Raw genomic sequence first — 19,832 nt, 5'->3', positions numbered from 1 at the left:
TATTTAGAGACAAGGTCTCACTGAGTTGCCTAATGCCTCTGAGGCTGACTTTTAACACATGATCCTCCTGCCTCAGCCTCTGGAGCCACTGGGATTACAGGCAGAGTTTTATTTAAAATAAGAGTATGTGGACTCTGATGGAGGGTCCAAAGGGTTTCTTTGAAAGTAATGTTTTACGGACAGAGATTTGCAGCATCTGATCCAGAGCAGATGCTGTGGAGTCCCTTCCAGGGGCCTGGCAGTGGGAAGACTGATGTTCAGAGTAAGAACCAAGGGTCCCTTGCTTGGTCCCTTTCACCTGAGTACCTGTGTGCAGAACGTTCCAAAACCTCACATCTCCTGGGTTGACCTAAAGGTTCCTGAGTTCTCCAACTTGGCTCATTTGCATAGCACAAAGGTAAGGGAGCCCTGAGCCCCAGGACTGCTTCTTCCCTAGTCACCTATGTGCCCAGTAGAAATACTGTCTGCCCAAGGAAACGGGTAGGACCCTCTCATGGGGAACTGATGACTGATTAGCAGAGACAGGTGTCTGAAATGGTCCATATGTCCCCAGAGACCCTGGCTGAGATGTCCCAGGGCCTGTCTTGTGAACATGTCCCAGCATTGCCTCCTTTGCCTCAGTTGCAAATATCACATACTGTTTCAGGCAGGGCGGTTGACTTCCAGTGTAGGAAATATGGTAACTGAGACGCCATATGAGCCCTGAGATACCCGCTGGAAGCAATTCTCCTGTTGGGAGACCCCTTGCTGCCCTTGTCTTGGCCCAGGACTCTGGCCTGTAAACCTCTACCCAAAAGTGGCCCCTCTGTCTCTGGCTTAGTGCCTTCCCCAGCCCTGGACTCACAATGCAGCTGGAAAAGCCAATGCCCCCCAGGCGGGGACACACGTAGTGCCACACACCGATGCTACCGCGGCGGATCCTTTGGCCCACAGCCAGCTCCAGGAAGAACAGGGGGATGCCAATAATGATCAGCAGCACCAGGTAGGGCACCAGGTAGGCACCTGCAGAGAGAGGGGAGGGATGTCAGAGGCTGTCTGAAACACGGGGTTAGAATGAGAGAAGGGCTGGTAACAGGGTCCCACAGTCTCAGTCACATACTGTCCCCAGTCCCAGGGCCCTTTAATCCATGTGACCTACCCTACACTGGCTCATTCATACCCTTTTCCTCGTGGACTCCCCTGGCCTGAAATCCTAAGAGAGGAACATATGTATATCAATGCACCCACTCACAAGGTTCAGCTCAGAGACAAACAGATGGATGAACACCTCACTGCCTCTCGGGAATGTACACATCAAGTCACATTCAGACAGACACATTCACCTTAGGAAATACTCTGTGGACATCTATTCACACCCCTCCTGCCCATAGGGAAGCCGCCCCAGATGTCATGAGCCCTGCTCGCTTGCCCCCAGTGGCCCTGACTGCCCACATCTGAGCCAGATGCTGATGCAGCAGACTGGGCAGCTCCAAGGAAGCAGAACTTGGAAGTTCTCCAGGGAGAGGGGGTCTAACCAGCATCTCCATTAATCCACAGCTAATTGAGAGGAACAGGAGAGAAATTAGCTGTTCAGGAAAGCGCAGTCAGGAGGATCATAAAGGATAGAATGAATCTTACTAAAGATTCCAGATGATAAATGAATCTTTCTGTCCTAAACCTCACTGCAGACACAATCTCAATTCCAAGTGACAGGGCATTTAGCAAGAGAATTAAAGCCATGCCTGGACATGGACGAATGCACCCCACAGAGAGCTGTGCCAACAACCTAGTCCTGTTAGCAACACTGTCATCCAGACCTTCCTGTCTGTCAAATAGTTTCAAGCCCACCCCAGTCACTAAGGCCCTGATGGTCACCCAGCACACGTGAGCAGTCTCCAGATGTCCCCCGGTCACTCTGCTTTGCCCCCCATAACAACATGCCCACATGCTCCCCTATATGTGCCCAATCTGCCAAGGAACACTGGGGGTTGGGCACCAAACCTGGCACTTGGCAACAGTCAGCTGTGTACTGCAGGTCTACCCTGTGCCAAGCAGGGAAGTAGGGGGATAGTGGAATAACAGAAGGCACAGACGCCATCCTGGGGGAGCTCACAATCTGTGGGGGAGGCCGGACTCTCAGCTGCACATGGGCATTGTCAGCATTGGTCACATGGAGCCACCAGAGCAGGATGTATGTACATACTGAGGAAGGGGCCAGGGTCTGGGGAGGCAACCCACAGAGTCATATACCAGAGCATGAAATTCATCACCGTAAAGCACATAAATTCAACATGTCAAAAGCAGACCCATTGTGGTGCTCAAAGGAGGAAGGGCCTGCAGGAATGTAGGTATAAACTCCTGGGTTTGTCTAACTCAGCTTCTTGGTCTTGGGTAGAGGGAAATGGAAGCAGAAAGAAGCGATCTGGACTGGGGATATAGCTCAGTTGGGCTGGGGATCTAGTTCAGTTGGTAGAGTGCTTGCCTCCCAAGCACAAGGCCCTGGGTTCAATCCCCAGCACTGCAAAACAAAACAAAACAAAACAAAAAAATGATCTGCTACAGGAAGGTCAAGGGAGATAGACTTGCTGGTTTTTTATTTTGCCCCAGTATACAGGGAGATGGGTTTCAGAGTGTTGCAAAGTGGGCTGGCATCTTCTATGGATGTTTCTTTCCTCTCCTCAAAGAACTGGGTAGGTCCCAGCCAAGAGTGAACCTATGGCAAAAACCAGGTACTTCTGCTCAGGTTCCACCCACCTCAGCCAGGGTACTGGATGCTGACCTAACTGCAGGGTTCTCAACCATGCCAAGGCCCTGCTGACCAGAGTGCTCAAGGGGCTGTGTGCAGTCCAGGGAAGCAGAATTTGTAGTATATCAGCCTTTGTTAAAATAATTTGAAAACCCAATAGCACACTCTTCCATCTTAGGAAATACAACCTGGGGACACAATGGGGTTTTCTTCCGTGTTTCAGCAGCTTTCAGGAGCCTCCAGTTTGAACAGCTGGGAGCATTAGGAAATTTAGCAAAATGTGGACTCCTGGCTCTGAGGTTCCTAGATCACTAATAATCTATATCTCAGTCTACACCCAGTGTCTTGCTTCTGGCAAACCCCACATTTATTTCCAGGGCTTAAAAGACCACGTTGACCCATTGAGCTATGGATTAAGCAGGAGCCAAGTTCAGATCCTGGAGGCAGACCTCCCAGGCTTGAAACCTGGCTTCGCCATTTACTAGCCTGTAACTTTGAACCAATTATTTGATGCCTGTGTTGCTAGATTGTCACCCATGTAAAAAGGATGGAAATATTAAGTAGAAACATAAAATTTTTGCTGATAGTTGACCATTTTTGACACTTCATTCACCCTGATGCTATACCTAATCACAGGGCTACCGTAAAGAGAAAATGAGTATACTTATTAAGCACTTAATAAACTTTGCCTCTTTTTATAAATATAAACAGAAAAGAGGCAAATTAAGAGGATGAGAAATAAAGAAATTGCCAGCATCTGGTGGAGCTAAGCAGAGTCCCAGAGTTTCCATCCAGAATTAAGCAAAGTTTGATTGGGATCACCCAAGTTTCAAAACCACAGAATGCCAACTCCAAGGCCAAACACCTGTCTCCTCCCTGACCATTTGTTTCCTTCTCAACATTTAAGGTGACTTGTAAAACCTGTAAGATGTGAGAGAGTTAAAGGTAAGAGGGGACTGCAGGCGCTGGAGAGGATGGACAAATGAACATAGAATGGGAGCTGAGTCCTAAGAGTTGACCACACTTTTCTTCTGGGGGTACTGTTTGGTGATTGCTGACATAGTGAACAGGCAGTCTAGTCCAGAATACTGTCCTGAGAGTGAGTGAGTGAGTGAGTGAGTGAGTGAGTGAGTGAGTGAGTGAGTGTGTGTATGTGCACACACATGCAGTCGTGAAGGGGACTCTGTGATTCAGCACCAAGTATCCTGACAGAGCTGATCATATAAGCCAGCAAGGACAAGGTTAGAGGTTCTGAGTAGGTCCCCAAATGCTGGCTGTCCTCCAAAAATTTTTCTTCGCGGAGGAAAAGCATAAGGAAGTCATACACTTATGTTTACATCTTTCTTTGAGTTGGTCTTATATTAACATGGTGACCACATCATGCACAACCAAGAGCTCTGATTGGCAGTTACTTATAGAAAATTTTTAAAAATATCTTTCAAGCAATAGAACCATGTGGTAAATATACTATACAATGGAAACCTCTGGCCTGGCTCAGTCACATGAGCTCAGGTGGGCAGCCTTACTCCCTGCCCTTCAATAGAAACTGGGAAGGAGGAGAGGCCCCCAACCAGACTTTGCCTTTTGAGCCAGACACAGAATATATCCTAGAGAGGAGGGGATGTTTCCTGGATGAGGCCGTGTTTTGGGGAGAAGGCTGCCTGGCAAGAATCCCTCAGAGCAGGGACAGAAGGAGCTGGGTTAAAATGCCTGTGAAGCTGTGGCCACCCAATAGACTAGAGTGTGTCAGTCACAGGACAGGGGTTCAGAAGCTGGTAGCTCTCTGCTGGCTGGTCTTCTCAGGAGCAGAGAATGGGCTTGAAAATGTCATTTTTTCCAGTCTATTGGTAGTTTCTTTGATTATATTCATTAAGTTGCCCCATGGTTTCAAAGCAGGCTGCCTTTGGTAAATTTTAAGCTCTCTAAGTGCTGAAGAGGCAATGTCTAGGGGCTTCTTCCCACCCTGGCATCTGATGGTGATCTGACCCAGCAAGATCTTAAAGACGAATTCACACAGGTGAAGCATGCGGGGGTGGGGTGGGTGGCAGCAGGTGCCATGTGCAGTACACAAGCTGGGGTTAGGCTGTTCGGGTTAAGTCCTAATTGTGTCACTAGCTGAACCCTTCATCACACATGACCCTGAACACACCACCTAAACAATCTGTGTCTCAGTTCTGCAGTCTCTAAAATGAGGATGATGATAACTTCTTCCTCACATAAGGTCGTTCAGGGACTTCATGGTCGGACTTGTGAAATTGGTACTTTGGTTGATTCAAAATGCTCAAATAACAGCACTTTCAGGCCTCATACCCATGTGTTTAGAACAGTGTCTAGCACCTACTAGACATTTAATAATAATGGCCAACAGGTGCTCTTTACTATGTGGCTCAGGTAGCGTATAAAGGTCATTTAATCCTTCCAATTCCTCTGCGAGGAGGGAGACACCATTCACTATTATCCCCATTTTACAGATGAGGAACAGAGAAGTTAAGCAACCTGTACATGGTGCCAGACTGGGATCTGAACCCAGGCAGTCTAGGGTCAGAGCACACATTCTTATTATCATGGCCTACAGCCTCTGAATAGCTATTAGCCACCATTATGGCTACTCCTGGGAGTCGCTCTGGAATCCTGATCTGCCACCTTACATGGACTCCAGTTCTACCTTCTTTTCACCCCTAAGCCCAGTCCATTTTCAGGGCACCTTGGTGCAAGCAGGGTAGGCTCTTACCTCCTCCATTTTTCTGGCACAGGTAGGGGAATCTCCAGATGTTGCCAAGGCCCACAGAGAAGCCGATCTGGGCCAGGATGTACTGCAGCTTGCTATTCCAGGCTGGCCGGTCCTCTGCGTCCAGCTCCTCCTCCACTGCCTTCTGCTTGCCACCTGCCTCGCCAGCCACATTCAGTACACTCTGTTTATAGTCCACAGGCTCCTCAAGGGCCAGCAGGTCAGCGACTGACTCGGTGACGTGTTCATTGCTGTGCTCACGTTGGGTCACCTTGCTGTTCTTCGGCATGGGTGCCACTGGGGCCGCACAGCCCTGCTCCCCAGCACACAGAGAAGGTGGGACTCAGCTGCTGTCAGTTCTTTCTCATCCAGGGACCTGTGAAAACAGGAAAGCAGGAGAGGATTAGTTGAGCACACCAGGGAGGTAGGGGGTCCAAAGCAGATACAACCTGGTCAACTTCCTGGCACACACTCTGAGGCTGGTCAAGGACTTCAAATGTTAAGCTTGCCTTTCCTTCCCTTCCCATCATGGCCCCCACTGCAGAGTTCAAGGTCTGCCCACTCAGTTTTCCCAGAGATCTCCTCTGAGCATAAATAGAAAGGTAAACCCAAAGGGGAAAAGCAGGCAAAACCATCCACTGAACCTAAGTAAAGTTACCCATCACGCCACTGCCCTCTTTCATATTGCAGAGTTGAGAGTGTTCAAGATCCTTGGAGACCCCCACAGCTTTCCCCTTGCAGGCTAAGACCTATCTCTCTTGCATTCTATTTAGCTGAAACCACTTGGTGGGATCCAGAAAAGACAATGTTTGCCTTTTCTAGTATCTTCCTATTCAAAATATAGTCCATGGACTAGTAGCATCATCAGGTGCTTGATAAAAATGCTGAATCTCAAGCCTACCTCAGACCTACCAAATCATTATCTGCATTTTTACAGGATCACCAGGTGATTCAGAGAAACATTAACATTTGCATTAACATTTTAACCTCATCCCCACAAAATAAAAAAATAAAAAAAATAAAAAAAATTAAAAAACATAGTATCTTGCAGTGGGGCTCCTGGGTGCCAGTTACTAAGGCACCTTCATTTCCTTGTAGAAGCAGCTAACCAGGCTCAGCTAAGGATTCTGGCACCAGAGACCTAGAAGTGTTTGCTTGGTGCCAACAAATCCTGGGTCATTCCTCAACGTTGACATTATCTGAGGGCCACTGCAGCCAAGAGCTGGTTCTCCATCCTTCAGCGACAGTTTTACAGCAGATAATGTCTGCACAACATGGGCGGGGAGGCAAAACTCTCCCCTGCTCTGGCTGGTCCTCATTTATCATTCATGCCTTCCCTTAAAGAAATAAAGCACCAAGAAAATGAATCCTTGAAGAATTCCAACACTCGTTGTATTTCAAGGCACCTCCTCATTAAGGGGAGGTTGGAGGATTTAAAATTAAACACACACACACCCCGGTCTGTAGTTGCCCTGCATCTTTCTAGAGATGTAAATTACCTAGCTCTGTAATTACTTTATTAAGGGAACGAGCTGTCTCTGGAAGTCGGGCTTGCTGCTTGCTCTCCTCCTTCTACATCTGTACCACCTGAATGGCTCAGGCAAGGTTGTTGGGCAGCAGAAGGGTACAGAGACCCAGACTTCCTGGCTGACTCCAATCAAGACCTGGCCTTTGAGGGAACCTGGTCAGCCAGGTCCTGCTACACATATGGTGAAGCTGTGAGGCCCAGCAGGTGGGGATGATTTCCATGCTGTTCCTTGGGATTGGCTAGCCCTCCCCAGAGGCATGGACCATATTAGCAGGTGACACTTCCCTGCCTTTCTCACCCAAGGGCAACAGTGTCTTCAGCAATAAGTCCTTCCACCCCAGGAACAGTCAGGGTCTTGGGCTTTGGAAGAACTAAGACAGAGTCAGCCTGCCTAAAATACCTCAGAATCCCCTTTAAAAAGCCTACTACCAGGACTTCATTGTGGGTCAGCTGAATATCCCTGTGTCCTGGAGGGTGTCCCTAAGTGGCACTCATGTGTCTGTGGACCCTAAGGCCCTCAGTCTCTCTCCAGGGCCGCTAGAGAAGTGAAGGGTGCTCCCCGGAGTATGCAACAGGGAGGCCTGTGTTCTGGCTGGGCTGTCAGTTTGAGCCCCACCCTGACCCCACCCAGAAGGTCCTTGTCCCCAGGGTGCTTAAATGGAAACCATATGCAATGGCTGCTTCTCTGGGCACCTCATCCTCCTCTAGAGCTCACATGGAGAGCTCTTATTAAAGACTGGAGCTGGAAACAGGGTGAGGGTCCCTCTGGAGACTACAGCAACAGGGGTGCCTTGGCTCAGAGCCTCTTTCCAGCTATTCTGCCTACAACAGGATTTGATCAGAACAATCTGCAATGCATTCGATCTGCTTTAATGATCATCAAGCCACAGCTGGAGAAAAGCAAGGGTGAGTCCCACCAATCTGCAGAATTCATCTTGATGCTGGCCAACTGAAGCACACGTTTCCCCATAAATAGCCTGGTGAGTGGCAGCTCAGTCACCAACATGAGCAAGGGTTGGTTGGAAGGAAAAAAAGCATCCTTTTAAGCAAAGAGGACTGAAGGACAAAGCACATTCTGGAAATGCCAGAGAAGGACATTAAGAGCAGCATCCGGGCAACCACAGGGCCATGCTTAATGCTGCATGAGTTTCCTCCTCCTCCTCACCATGTCACTGAGGTATCTGAGTATCCTGCACTGCAGGATAGTGGCCTAGGGATTTCTGTGTCGTCAGCTTTGCAAGATGCAAAGTGCTGACGTGAAACTGCAAGCTGAGGTTCTGGGTTATAATCTCAACTGGGAAGTGCCGGGTTGATTATGACTATGCCCAGGCAACAGCAGAACCAGATTCTGAGAAAAGAAAGCAATTGCTTGGCTCAACATCCCCATTTTATATTTATGGAAATTGAAGTCCAGAGATAGAGAATTGCTCAAATCTACTCAGGTCCTCCTGACACCCTGATCAGAGTCTCATCCAGGGAGTTCCACCTACTGAGTCAGGCTCAAAAAAGATGGAAGACAGAAAGAAGGCAGATGGGTGTGGGAGTTTAGGGCATGGACTTTGAAGTCAGACAGGCTAGGATTTTAGAGTTCCCATTCATTCATTCATTCACTCACTTGCTCACCTGATGTACTTTTCCCAAGTGACTCCCATATACCACGATCTTTCCAGGGGCAAGCTATACTGCAGTGAACAAAACAGGCCATGTGTCCCCTCTTGTGGAGTTCACATTTCTTGTATCAGAGCCAGAAACTAAGAAATAAATGTCAAACATAATGGCCAGGGGTGGAACAGCCTGGGGGGAGGGGACCTGGCTGGCTGCTCCTACGTGATGGGGGTGGGGAGGCCAGGAAAGGCCTCTTGGTGACATTGGAGCAGAGGCCTAAATGACAGGAAAGAACATTGGCAGAGAAAAGAGCATGCTGAAAGGAAGCAGTATGAGGAATTCCAGGAACAGCAAGGTGCCTGGAGTGGCCAGAAGGGAGTGGCAGGGAGGGCTGGCCACTGGAGGACTTGGCCACACACTAGCTGTGTGCTGTTTGGACAAGGCACAAATGATGGGAGCATCAGTCTCCTCAGGAGGAAAACAGTTCTATCTAATGACAGTTCCCTTCTTTCTCAGGGAAGGCTGCTGAGAGGAGCCAATAAGTTACCACAAATGAAGTGCCTGGCATAGAGCTTGGCACACAAGGAGGATCCAAAGGAAGTGACTGCTGCCTGGAGGCCTGGCATTATTTACCCTTATATATTCAAAATATGGAAGTTCCCATATTTACGTGTGATCACATAAATTCCCTCTTTCTCTTAAGGAAGGGCCAAAGTGAAGTAGGAGTGAAGACAGGAGGTAGACAGAAGCATTTTGCCTCTCCTCAGAAACGTCTATTTTGGTTAGCAAGAACTGGCTTCCTCCTGGGGCTGCTGGTCAACACCCTACAAAGTCCTGCCAATTACCATACCCCAGTGGCCAAAGGAGCCAGGTTAAGGGTACAGAGTTCCAAGTGCAAATCAAAAAGATTGGCAATAAAATGTAAATAAAATCAAGGCTTCATATAAGTGTGGCATTATTAATAATAATAAAAATATAGTTCAGACATAGTATTTGGAATCATTTGAAACCATTTAACATTTCTTTCTTTCTTTTTTTGATACCATTGATTGAACCCAGGGGTACTTAACCACTGAGCCACAACCCCAGCCCTTTTTATTTTTTGTTTTGAGATAGGGCCTCACCAAATTGCTGAAGCTGGTCTTGAACTTGCAATCCTCCTGCCTCAGCCTCCCAAGCCCCTCAGATTACAGGCATGCACCACCATACCTGGCCCATTTAACATTTTATATGTTCTACTGATACAGTCAGAGTAGTGATTCTGCTCACCAGTCGTTCAGCCTGGGCTCAAATCCCAGCTTCACTGGGTACCAACTGCTTAGCTTCAGTTTCCTCACCTGTCCCAGGAGCTCCAGTGCCCCCTTACAAAGCTGTGAGGAGGGTAAGTTGTGCAGGTCCTAGAGCCACCGGTCCCTAGGGGTCTCTCACAAATGCTGCCTCTTCCTGGGCTGTCGCTGGATTCACACTGCCACTGCTGCCAGGGAATAAAGCTGGCAGCTGCTTTCACTCCAGGTTACAGAGGGTGCCGAGACCAGGACAGTGCAGAGTGTGGTGCTCAGCACACGGGTCTCCCTGCTTCCAGACTCTCTCCATGCTCCAAACTGAAAGGCTTCTTTAAAGGGGAAGTGGAGACAGCAGCGACTTGGAATAACCTTCCCTCTCCCCAACCCTCACTCCCAGTCCTCTTAAGCCTGGGATTCACATGCTGGTAAGAGAACAGCTTCCAGATCAGAGCATGGGAATCCAAAGTACATCCAACCAGTAACCCCAAAGTATAGCCTTGGGCAAGCACCAGGAACAGAGAAGGACCCAGAGGGGGCCAGTGCTCTCTGCCTTGCCTTTGCATCCCATAGAGCCAGCCACAATTCAGACATCAACCAACTCTACAGACTGGAACACTTCCCTAACCTCCCAGGACCTCTGTTTCCACGTGTGTAAAATGGGTTGGAGCCCCTTTCAGCTCCAGCATATATCCAGCAAATGGCCCTCCTGCCTGTGGGTGTGAGCGAGGCATGTCCTGCCCCTGGCACCAGGTGACACAGACTCCACAGTCTGTCTGTCCTGCCACCCACCGTCAGCTGAGAGCCAGCTGGAGCATCATGAAGATGTGTTGACAACCAGCCCAGCCATACTCTAATTATCCCCCGGTAGCTGGGGTGGGTTGTAAAGTTCCGTTCACGAGCAATGCGTCAGATGACGGCGTTGCACGGTGCTCTTTGAAAGGAATGCCTCAATTACTTAAAGCACAATGCAGAGGGGCTTGAGTGCCGAGCAGGTCCTCAGTGCCAGCTTGTCACTTAGCAACCCATGTGGCTTACAGCTCAGAATAGCTCCTGTGAGAGAAGCAGGACTGAGCAGTGAACTGTGAATCTTCTTCAAAGAGAAAAAAGGAATGCAACTAGGAGGCAAACAGGTAAAAATATCTCCTGCCAGAGCACTGACGGTTTCACAACAATGTTTCGAACACGGCATCTGGCAATTAGCTCAAGGAGTTCCGGGTGGCCATGCTCACCCTGCATCCAGGGCCACACCTAGACCCCACCCCCTACCCTGCAGCAGCTGGAGAAGGGGGAAGGGGTGCCCTTCCGAGATGCTAAAGTCAGCTCCTCTGAGCACTTGCTCCTAGTTTTGGGGTGTCTCTTGCTCAGGAAGGCTGTATTAGGTCACCTAAGGGACAAACTCCCCAGGGGAACTGAGTGGAGAAACTGCCATCTTTGGGGAAGCAAGTAGTCAACTTGAACACAGACGCCATGGCATCTACTTCACCCAGTCCCAGAGTATACCCAGCTTGCTCCCCTCAGAACTGTGGCACTGGAAAGCGTGTTGTGACCCAACACATCCTCAAATAGATGAGACAAACTGGAAGTCCCTGAGGAGCAGATGGGAGGAGGCCCAGCTCCCAGGCCTCAAGGCCAAGGTCCAGTTCAAGATTATCTGATGGTGAGAGGGGAGCATGGCCAGGTTCCCTCCCCTGAGTGCCTGGCAGTTTCCTGATTTCCATGTGACAAGCAGCTGTAGCCCCAACAGCTTTCCTAATTACCTCCGAGCCTCTGGGCTGCCACTGAGGTTGGACTGTTATCAGAGACACAAATTGTCCTCCAAATTATTTTAATTGTTTTATTGAAATCTCTGACAGTCACCTAGGGCAAACTGCTCCTGATAGTGTCTGGCCGTGGCTTGACAACTGCTCACCTGAGCCTTTCTCTCCAGGACACACAGGCAGAGACCCCACTATTCTCAATCTCTCCCACCTTCACCCCCATCCTAGTGTCATAAAGTCCTGCCAGCGTGTTCAGCTCTGTCCTGTTTCCACCTGTCCTGCTCTGGGTCAGGCCCTCTCTTCAGCTAGACGCTCACTGCAGGCTCAACTCTTCAAGTCCATCCCACATGTTGCCTTCAGAGGCATCTCCGGGAAATACCATGTCCCCCACTCCCAGGACTCTCACCAAGACACTTGGCCCCCTGCATGACGCCCCTGGCTTCCACTTCCTCCGGGCACATTCTACTCCATCTACACAAACCCTCCCCAATCCTCTGCCTCCTGAAGCCTTCCAGGTCCAAGGTCTCAACTCTGTGACACCTCTGCAATTCTCTGAGTAAGCATGGACATCCTTTTTGCTGCCCCTCTCAGCAAACTCCTTGTGAGACTGTTTCATGCTTTCACCATCTGGCTTTCTGGAATAACCAGTTGTTAACATGCCTGATTCTTTTTCCAAACAGGAAGCTCCATGAAGGCAGGAATGAAGGTGTACTCAGTTTCACGTCCATGCCTCACTACTCCCTGCAGCAGTACTGGCACACACAGGTTATCCTGTAAATTTCTATGGGCAGAATATGGTACTTAACAGATGTTCTGGGTTCCTCATCCTGAGAACAACCTGCTTCCTATGTTGAAATTCTAACTGCAGCCTTCGCCTTTGAAACAAAGAGACAGAGGTAAAAGTGAACAGAGCTGACCAGACAGACATTTAAACCTACTAGAAGTCTGCGTTCTGCCCCAGCCAGGGAGGCTGTAATCAAGTGCAGCTCTCAGTTCATGTGGGGAGGACCCCAGGACTTGGAAGTCAGCTTTCTGTTCCTTATTCAATTGTAAAATAAGGAACATCATTTATTTACCAACTACATCTGGTTACCACATGGATGGAAGGAGAAGGAAAGAAAAGCTTATTGAGAAATAAACACGGTGGTAATTTTCTGACTCTATTTCACAGATTTGTCAGGTTTGTGTTTTGGTCTCCCATTTCTTATCACAATTGCCAAGGCCAGATTCTGTTGTCTTTCTGCTATACACGCTCAATAAATATGATAAGAATGAATTAAATGATTTCTTGAACAAATGGATACATTTTGAATGTCCCAAATTTTCTACTGTCTGAGGTATTTTCCCAGTATCCAAACTTTCCCATATTCTGATATAATATTCTGATCCCAAGAGCATGGCCCAAGTGGCAGCTGAAAAGTTAAGGTACTCCACGAAGCCTGGCCATCATTCAGTGATTTTTTTTCTTTCCTTTGCAAAAGGAGGCAGTATTTGTATTCCACCTTTCCCCCTCTGTAGACAGGAACCATTCTCATCTCAGAGAAATCAGTTTTGGATAAGATAGGCACTAAGCATGCTATGGGACAGGTGGGACCACTTCCAACCATAAATCAGGTCAAAGAGCCAACAGGACCTTCCAAAGCCCCCTGCTCACCTTCAGCTTGCATTTCTGGAGCATGCTCTTTGCCCTGGATATTTTGTTTTCTTAGCCAAGAGGAAAAAGAAGCAGGAAGAGGGGCAGATGGTCCAGAGGGGGAAGAACTGGCACTGGAAAGTGTGGGTGTGGCCAGTGCAAACAAGATCTTTTGGTTCCTTTTTACCATTTGGTGCCACAGGGAAGGCATGCTCAGTAGGTAAGCCAGGGCAGCCCCGCCACCCTGCCCCCACACGCTGCTCTTCTCAGGTACTGAGCAGTCTACTGGGGAACTTGTGAAGGCAGAACGGGACGGGACGTAGCAAGAATAAAAGGACAACAGCAGTGCACAGCCCACACTGCTGGAATGCCACCTCTGTGGCAGCCACTGTGCGGACAGCCTTACCTCCAGGATCTCCTTTAATCCTGCCAATAACGACAACAGGTAAGGACCACTTTTATTCTCAATATGCAAATGAAAAAGGGGAGGCTCTCAGTGATTGATTGCCTATATTTCATTGAACTTAAGATCCTTGTTTGTGGCACTTTCTTGAATTTACCAGAGTTACTGGAAGCAACTGCCATTTTGAAATGGCCATTGATTATACATCATCTTCTAATTTTTTCTTCCTTTTTCTTTCTTTCTTTTCAGTACCACAGATTTAACCATGGGGCACTTTGCCACTGAGCTCTAGCCCCAGTCCTTTGTATTTTTTATTTTGAGACAGGGTCTAACTAAGACTGGCCTTGAACTTGTGATATTCCTGCCTCAGTCTTCTGAGTAACTGGGATTACAAACCCAGGTCACTGCCCCGGACTCCCATATCCTTATTCTAAAACATGGTAATGTGCAAAAATATATATTTTGGAATCAGTGAAATAAGACAACTCACCCATGGGCATAGGGTCAAAAAGTAGAGGCCTCTAGATTTCCACTGATACAGTCTGACTCTAGAACTTGACTTCCAACCTCACAGGTGTCATAGGAAGATCACAGGGTTTAGGGCCAGGAAAATCTGAATTTGAGTCTTGCTCTGCCATTTTCCAGCTGTGAGTCTTTGGAAAGGTATACAACTTTTTTTGGTTTCAGATTCTGGACCTGAAAAGGTGGGGATGAAGGCTTCTACCTCATGAGTATAAAATGAGACAAACATGAGGGTTGTGCTCAGCGGAGGCCAGGTGCTCCAAAGATCAGCACAAGCTGCCCCTGAAGGTGAGAGCAAACCAAGAATAATGGCATACACACCCCACCTCCGGGTTTCTCCACAATGCCCTGGAACCCAAGTGGAGCACACTCCTGGGAGCCTGAGGAGTTAGTGGGGTACACAGGTGCTCAGTACACCAAGTAACTTCCCACTTGTTGAACTGGAAGCAAAAAGGAGCCCAGACTCCAATCAAATAGAGGCACTGCTGAAATATGGATTTTTAAATATTCTTCTATCTCCACCTTCTTTTCTTTTACTTCAACAAATATTCACTGCATAGTATATGCCAGGACTCATTCTAATACAGCAGAGAGCACAGTACGCAATGCTTCTGCCCTGGGGGATTTAGATTCTAGTGCAGAGGGACAAATAAAAATCAAACAAATACATAATTTATAATGGGTATATAGACAAATGTCTATAGCACATACAAATGCATCTAATATATCAGTATGATGGGATGGAGTAGGTCAGGGATTCTTTAAGACATGGGGGGTTAAGGAAGCATGCTTTGATAAGGTGACATGACTGAAAAGAGCAAGGGAATGAGCCATGCGGACAACCTAGGACAGCACTCAGGGAGGGGACATGGGACAGTGCAAAGGCCTGAGGGAGGACCAGCATGCTTGATGAATGCAAGGACCAGACAGAAAGGCCACAATCGTACAGCACCCTGAGCAAGGGAGACAGGAGCTGCTGAGACAGGAAGACAGCAAGTGTCCACAGCAGGCAGGACTTGGGCCATGGAAAGCAATTTGGGTTTCCTTCTGATGCTAAAGGGAACCTCATGGAGGTTTTGAACTGACATGCTATATGGTCCAACTATTTTATTTTATTTTTAGTGCTTGAGGCCCAACTCTTTTAAAAGGGATTGCTGACTGTGTGTAGAACAAAGTGAGGAAATTGAGAGGTTAGGTAAGAGATGATGGTCACCTGGGTCAGTCTGCTGGATGAGGTTTAAGTTTTAAAAAGAGAAGGAAACACACCCCTGGGGTGTCAAAGGACACATAGGTCCCAGGCAGGAGAAAGACCCACAAGAGTATCTGTTTTTTAAAAAAAGAGAAAAAAAATTAAAATTAGATGCAAAAAATGAAGTTCATAAGCAACAAGTAGAGGCCTCACTCTCTTCTTTCCTAATCCATGGGGTCCACCACTGTAGGTCATGTGGGGGGCTTAAGGGGGTAATAGATGAATCCTCACAGCATCTGCCCAATCCTCTGATCTGTATTTTCTTAAAGTCTCTATTTTCTTTTGTCTAAGAGAGAGAGAGAGAGAGAGAAGGAACAAGGGTGTCCAATTACCTGAGTTACCCAATGGCCTACTGAAGAGCACTTGAAGGAATAATGATCAGAAACCCTTAATTACAGTCCCCACATGATGTCTCTTTCCTGAGAATGAGAGGGTTTGTGTCTCTTTCCTCACCAGCCTTCAGTGCAGCTTTGTGGAGTGCTAGGCGGGAAAGCAATCCTGTTAGGAACAATCGCAGTGAAGAACTACTATGCTTTCAGACCTTATTTATCCTCTCAACAACTTGAGACAATATGTAATTCTTGTATTAGGGATGAAAAAGTGTAGGCTAATAGAAGCAAACTATTAATGCACAGGATGACCCAGCCATGAAGTGGAAAAGCGAGGATTCAAACTGTGATCTACCACATTGTAGCCCATATTCTTTCTAACATATGAATGTTTTCCAATCTTTTGCATGTCATGACACAGAGAAAATAATAATATGGCATGCCAGGGTAAATGCGCCTTACTTAGGAGGCTCCACCACTGCAGGTCACCTGGCTAGCCCAAGGGGTGCAAGCATTGTGATTTCTGAGGCACATGCTAGCCCTGTGTGGCACTGGTTGAGCACATCTGTGATGTACCATGCTACCTTGAAAAATGATACTCCCGAATCTCTCAACAAGTCAACAATAGAACAAGCCCATCTACCACCATTTCTTCTTGAGGTCAGAAGTTTCCTCACTTGGTGAGGCCCTTTTCCAAAACTAACAACAGAATGCGATTTGGGACACCAATCAAGCAGATTCCCTCTGAATTTGTCAAGCAGAATCCCTAAATTACTAGCAGGCTAATGACCTCAGTGATGGGCAGGACCGTGGACAGCGCCTGCTGGACACTGGGAGTCAGCCCAGGTTGCCCAGGAGAGGAACATCGCTCTCTTTCTGTTAGATCTTGGGAAGAGAAGGTCCATGTCCTCATGGCATACTCGCCTGTGGCACCTGCTGGAACTACTCCACCAGGTGATGTTCGCATCCTTCTTACAAGGTAGCCTTAGCAAACAGCACTCCTACTCTATACACAACTCAAGACTCTTCAAAGAAGGGTTCAGGAGTCCTAAATCTAAAGAGAAAAATGCAACTGGTAGGATTTTGGGGCTTGGATCAGTGAATTCTATTTGCAAACAAAAGAATAAGTGGTAAATTAATGGTGCAGCACAGAATCCAGAAGAAATTCTAATTAAACCAGTAATTAGAAATGATGGAGTAGAGTAAGAGGTAATTCTTTACCTTTAGATGAACTGCTGGGTGGGCTCTAGATGGCAGCATGGTGGCTCTGTGGGACTGTGCAGCTGAGGAGGTGATGCCAGGGCCTGAGAACTGAGTATTTGCTCCTCTGGCCCTAGGTGTGCCTTTCTTCCACTTCACAAGAGTCACAGGACAAACAACAAGTTGGGGACTCAAGTGGGTTAAGACTCACCTAATACAGAATTATTTTCCAACAAAACATTCTTGGTTATGAACATGAGAACAATTTAGTACAATAATTCATATTACATCTGAGTTTATGTTTTCTTTTCTTTCTTTTTTAAAATATATATTTTTTTAATCAGGGATTGAACCCAGTGGTGTTCAACCACTGAGCCACATTTCCAGCTCTTTTTTATTTTTCATTCTGTGACAGGGTCTCACTAAGTTACTTAAGGCCTCACTAAGTTGCTGAGGCTGGCCTTGAACTTTCGATCCTCCTGCCTCTGGCTCCTGAGCCACTGGGATTACAAGCATGTGCCATCGTGCCTGGTTGAGCTTATGTTTTCTGTTCACAGTGAATATCTAAGTCTATATTTTGAAGTAGCTAGATTTACCCACAGATGAACATTTGAATTTTAAATAGTTGCTCATGGGAGGAGGAGAAGGAAAAAAATAGAATTATCAAAGGACTACACCTCTATAAAATGGCTGCCTCTGAAGCAAGGGATTCTGGGAAGTCCTCTTTGTCCACTGGGGGTGGGGAAGCATTAATGCTTACATTCCAGTTATCCACCCTCACTTACAGGAACTTCTCCACAGGGCTCTCGAGTGGTTTGGAGATGGCAGACAGGCTAGGACAGCATGGGCTGTTCCTTCTGGGATGGTGATTTCTCGGAGAAAGGAGAGACAGGCAGGCAGGAAGAATCAGATTCCAGATTTCCCAGAACAGCCAAGGACACAAGAGGCAGAGGCCTAGGGGTAAGGAGTGTGGGGTCTCCATGGGACAAGGCCAGGAAGCAAGGAGCTTCCCTCTCAGCAGCCCTTGCCAGCAGCAGCTGTAAATAACCTTGGAGTGCTAGCAGTTTTGCTCTGGGTCTGGGGCCTCATCCGATACTGCTGAGAATCCTGGCACACACTGTCCAGCAGAGAAACCTGACACACAGAGCTCCCATTAGCCACTGGCATCCTTGATTCTGCAAATGCAGAAATTCTCAGGGCAGCATTCAACCCACTCTGACTCCTTTCCCCCTGCTCCAGGCACTAGCCCCTGACTTGGATATGAAGTCTAAGGAATGAAGTCCAAGGGATGAAAGTCAGAAAGAGAAAGACAAGGTCAGGATAGGAAGTGCCAACATGGAGCTGGGCATCTCTTTCCGGATTCCAGGCCACTTGGAACCAAACATCATATTCCCCAAACCTTGGAAATTTGGATTTGTTCGTTTTTCACCAGTTTCCTACTGTAGAGGCCCATTTGCCTCTTTCCAGGGAACTAGCTTGAAGAACAGAACCCACAGGTTCAGATAACCTCATTTGGTTGGGTAAATGCTTCAATTGTCAGCAAACATTTATAAAGTGCCTATTAAGGAAACATCACACAGTGGTTAAGAGAATTAAGTTTAAAATCTGACAGAACTGAATACCAATTTTGGGTTGCTGCTCACTACCTGTGTGACCTTGAGCAAATTATTTAACTACTCTGAACCTCAAATTCCACATCTATAAACTGCAGATGGCAATATATGTCTCCTGGGATCGCAGTGAAGATTAAACAAGAAACAAGATGGTCTGAGAATAAAGCACTTAGCACAGCACAGAAGCCTCAATAAAAAACGGGATATTAGCACTGCATGCCAAGCATGACATGAGCTGTCAGAATCCGGAACTGCACTCACCCCTATTAAAGCATACAAAGGGGGTATTTCCCCACAGAGGGGGCATTTCCCCCACAGAGCACTGTCCTGGATAGCACTCTAGCAATCCTGGACAGGAACTCTGACAGCCTGGGACATCATTTGGGGAAAGCTGGCATAGGGGCTAAGAAGCCAGGGATTTCTCCTATCCTGGTGCTCCAGATGTCTGGCTGTGAGTATTTCTTGCAGACCAGCCTGGGAGCAAGCGATAACTCAGATTCCGTCTAGGGAAAAAAGCTCCAATTCACCTTCCCTTTAAACTCTTCCACTGCTTATCTTAGCAGTTTTAAAGGGATTAAAGATAAATTGTCCTACTGCAGCAAAGCTGGACAGTTAAGGAATATAAGGAGAGGGAGGGTGCACAGGCAGAAGGAAGCTGCGGCTCCAGAGTCTTCTCTGTCTTCATCAGCCTTGGAATATGCTCCGAGGCTCACTGAGGAGGGCATTGGCTCCAGGGTGAATGATGAAGGCAACATACACACACTTCTAGTCACAGATTAGAGTCCCCTGGGTCAGGACAGCCTCGCTCTTGCTGTATTCAGTAAGGATTCTCTAACATCCTTCAGTCTGGAGGTGCACACATCTTAGCTCAAGTGTAGACGCATAACAGAGTGAAGAAGCAAAGGGCCCAGGATTCTTCAGGAAAGTAGGAGACCCACTCTTCCCTTTCCTCTCCAGGAAAGGCCAACCCTGTCCCTCCTGAACACTTCTATTGCACCTGTCAAAAAAAAATGTGGGGGGGGGGGGGGACTGGGTATTGAACTCAGGGGCACTTGATCACTGAGTTACATCCCCAGCCCTATTTTGTATTTTATTTAAAGACAGGGTCTCACTGAGTTGCTTAGTGCCTTTGCTAAGGCTGGCTTTGAACTCAAGATCCTCTTGTCTCAGCCTTCGCAGTCCCTGTGATTACAGGAGTGCACCATCAAAGTGCACTGGGCCTAACTCTTATAGATAGGACAAGTGGGGAGGAGGATT

At 47.6% G+C, this 19,832-nt stretch overlaps 1 protein-coding gene across 3 annotated transcripts in view; it reads right to left on the bottom strand.

The window, feature by feature from the left end:
* The window catches only part of SLC6A17 (solute carrier family 6 member 17), a 122,803-nt gene that overhangs the window by 26,203 nt on the left and 76,768 nt on the right, over nucleotides 1-19,832 (bottom strand). For 2 of the 3 annotated variants that reach the window (XM_079144696.1, XM_079144695.1), the window contains 2 exons: nucleotides 5,457-5,829; nucleotides 845-1,002 (listed from right to left, as the gene is read on the bottom strand). In XM_079144696.1, the coding sequence (XP_079000822.1) occupies nucleotides 845-1,002; nucleotides 5,457-5,742 (444 nt within the window). In that variant the 5' untranslated portion in view covers nucleotides 5,743-5,829. Of the gene's footprint in view, nucleotides 1-844; nucleotides 1,003-5,456; nucleotides 5,830-16,983; nucleotides 17,540-19,832 lie in introns of those variants that run through there. The other variant, XM_079144697.1, reaches the window with a different exon arrangement.

This window comes from Sciurus vulgaris (assembly GCF_902686455.1).
Source record: "Sciurus vulgaris genome assembly, chromosome: 1".
Lineage (NCBI taxonomy): Eukaryota > Metazoa > Chordata > Mammalia > Rodentia > Sciuridae > Sciurus > Sciurus vulgaris.
The sequence above is the reverse complement of the archived record's forward strand: the minus strand, read 5'-3'. Positions and strand labels throughout refer to the sequence as shown.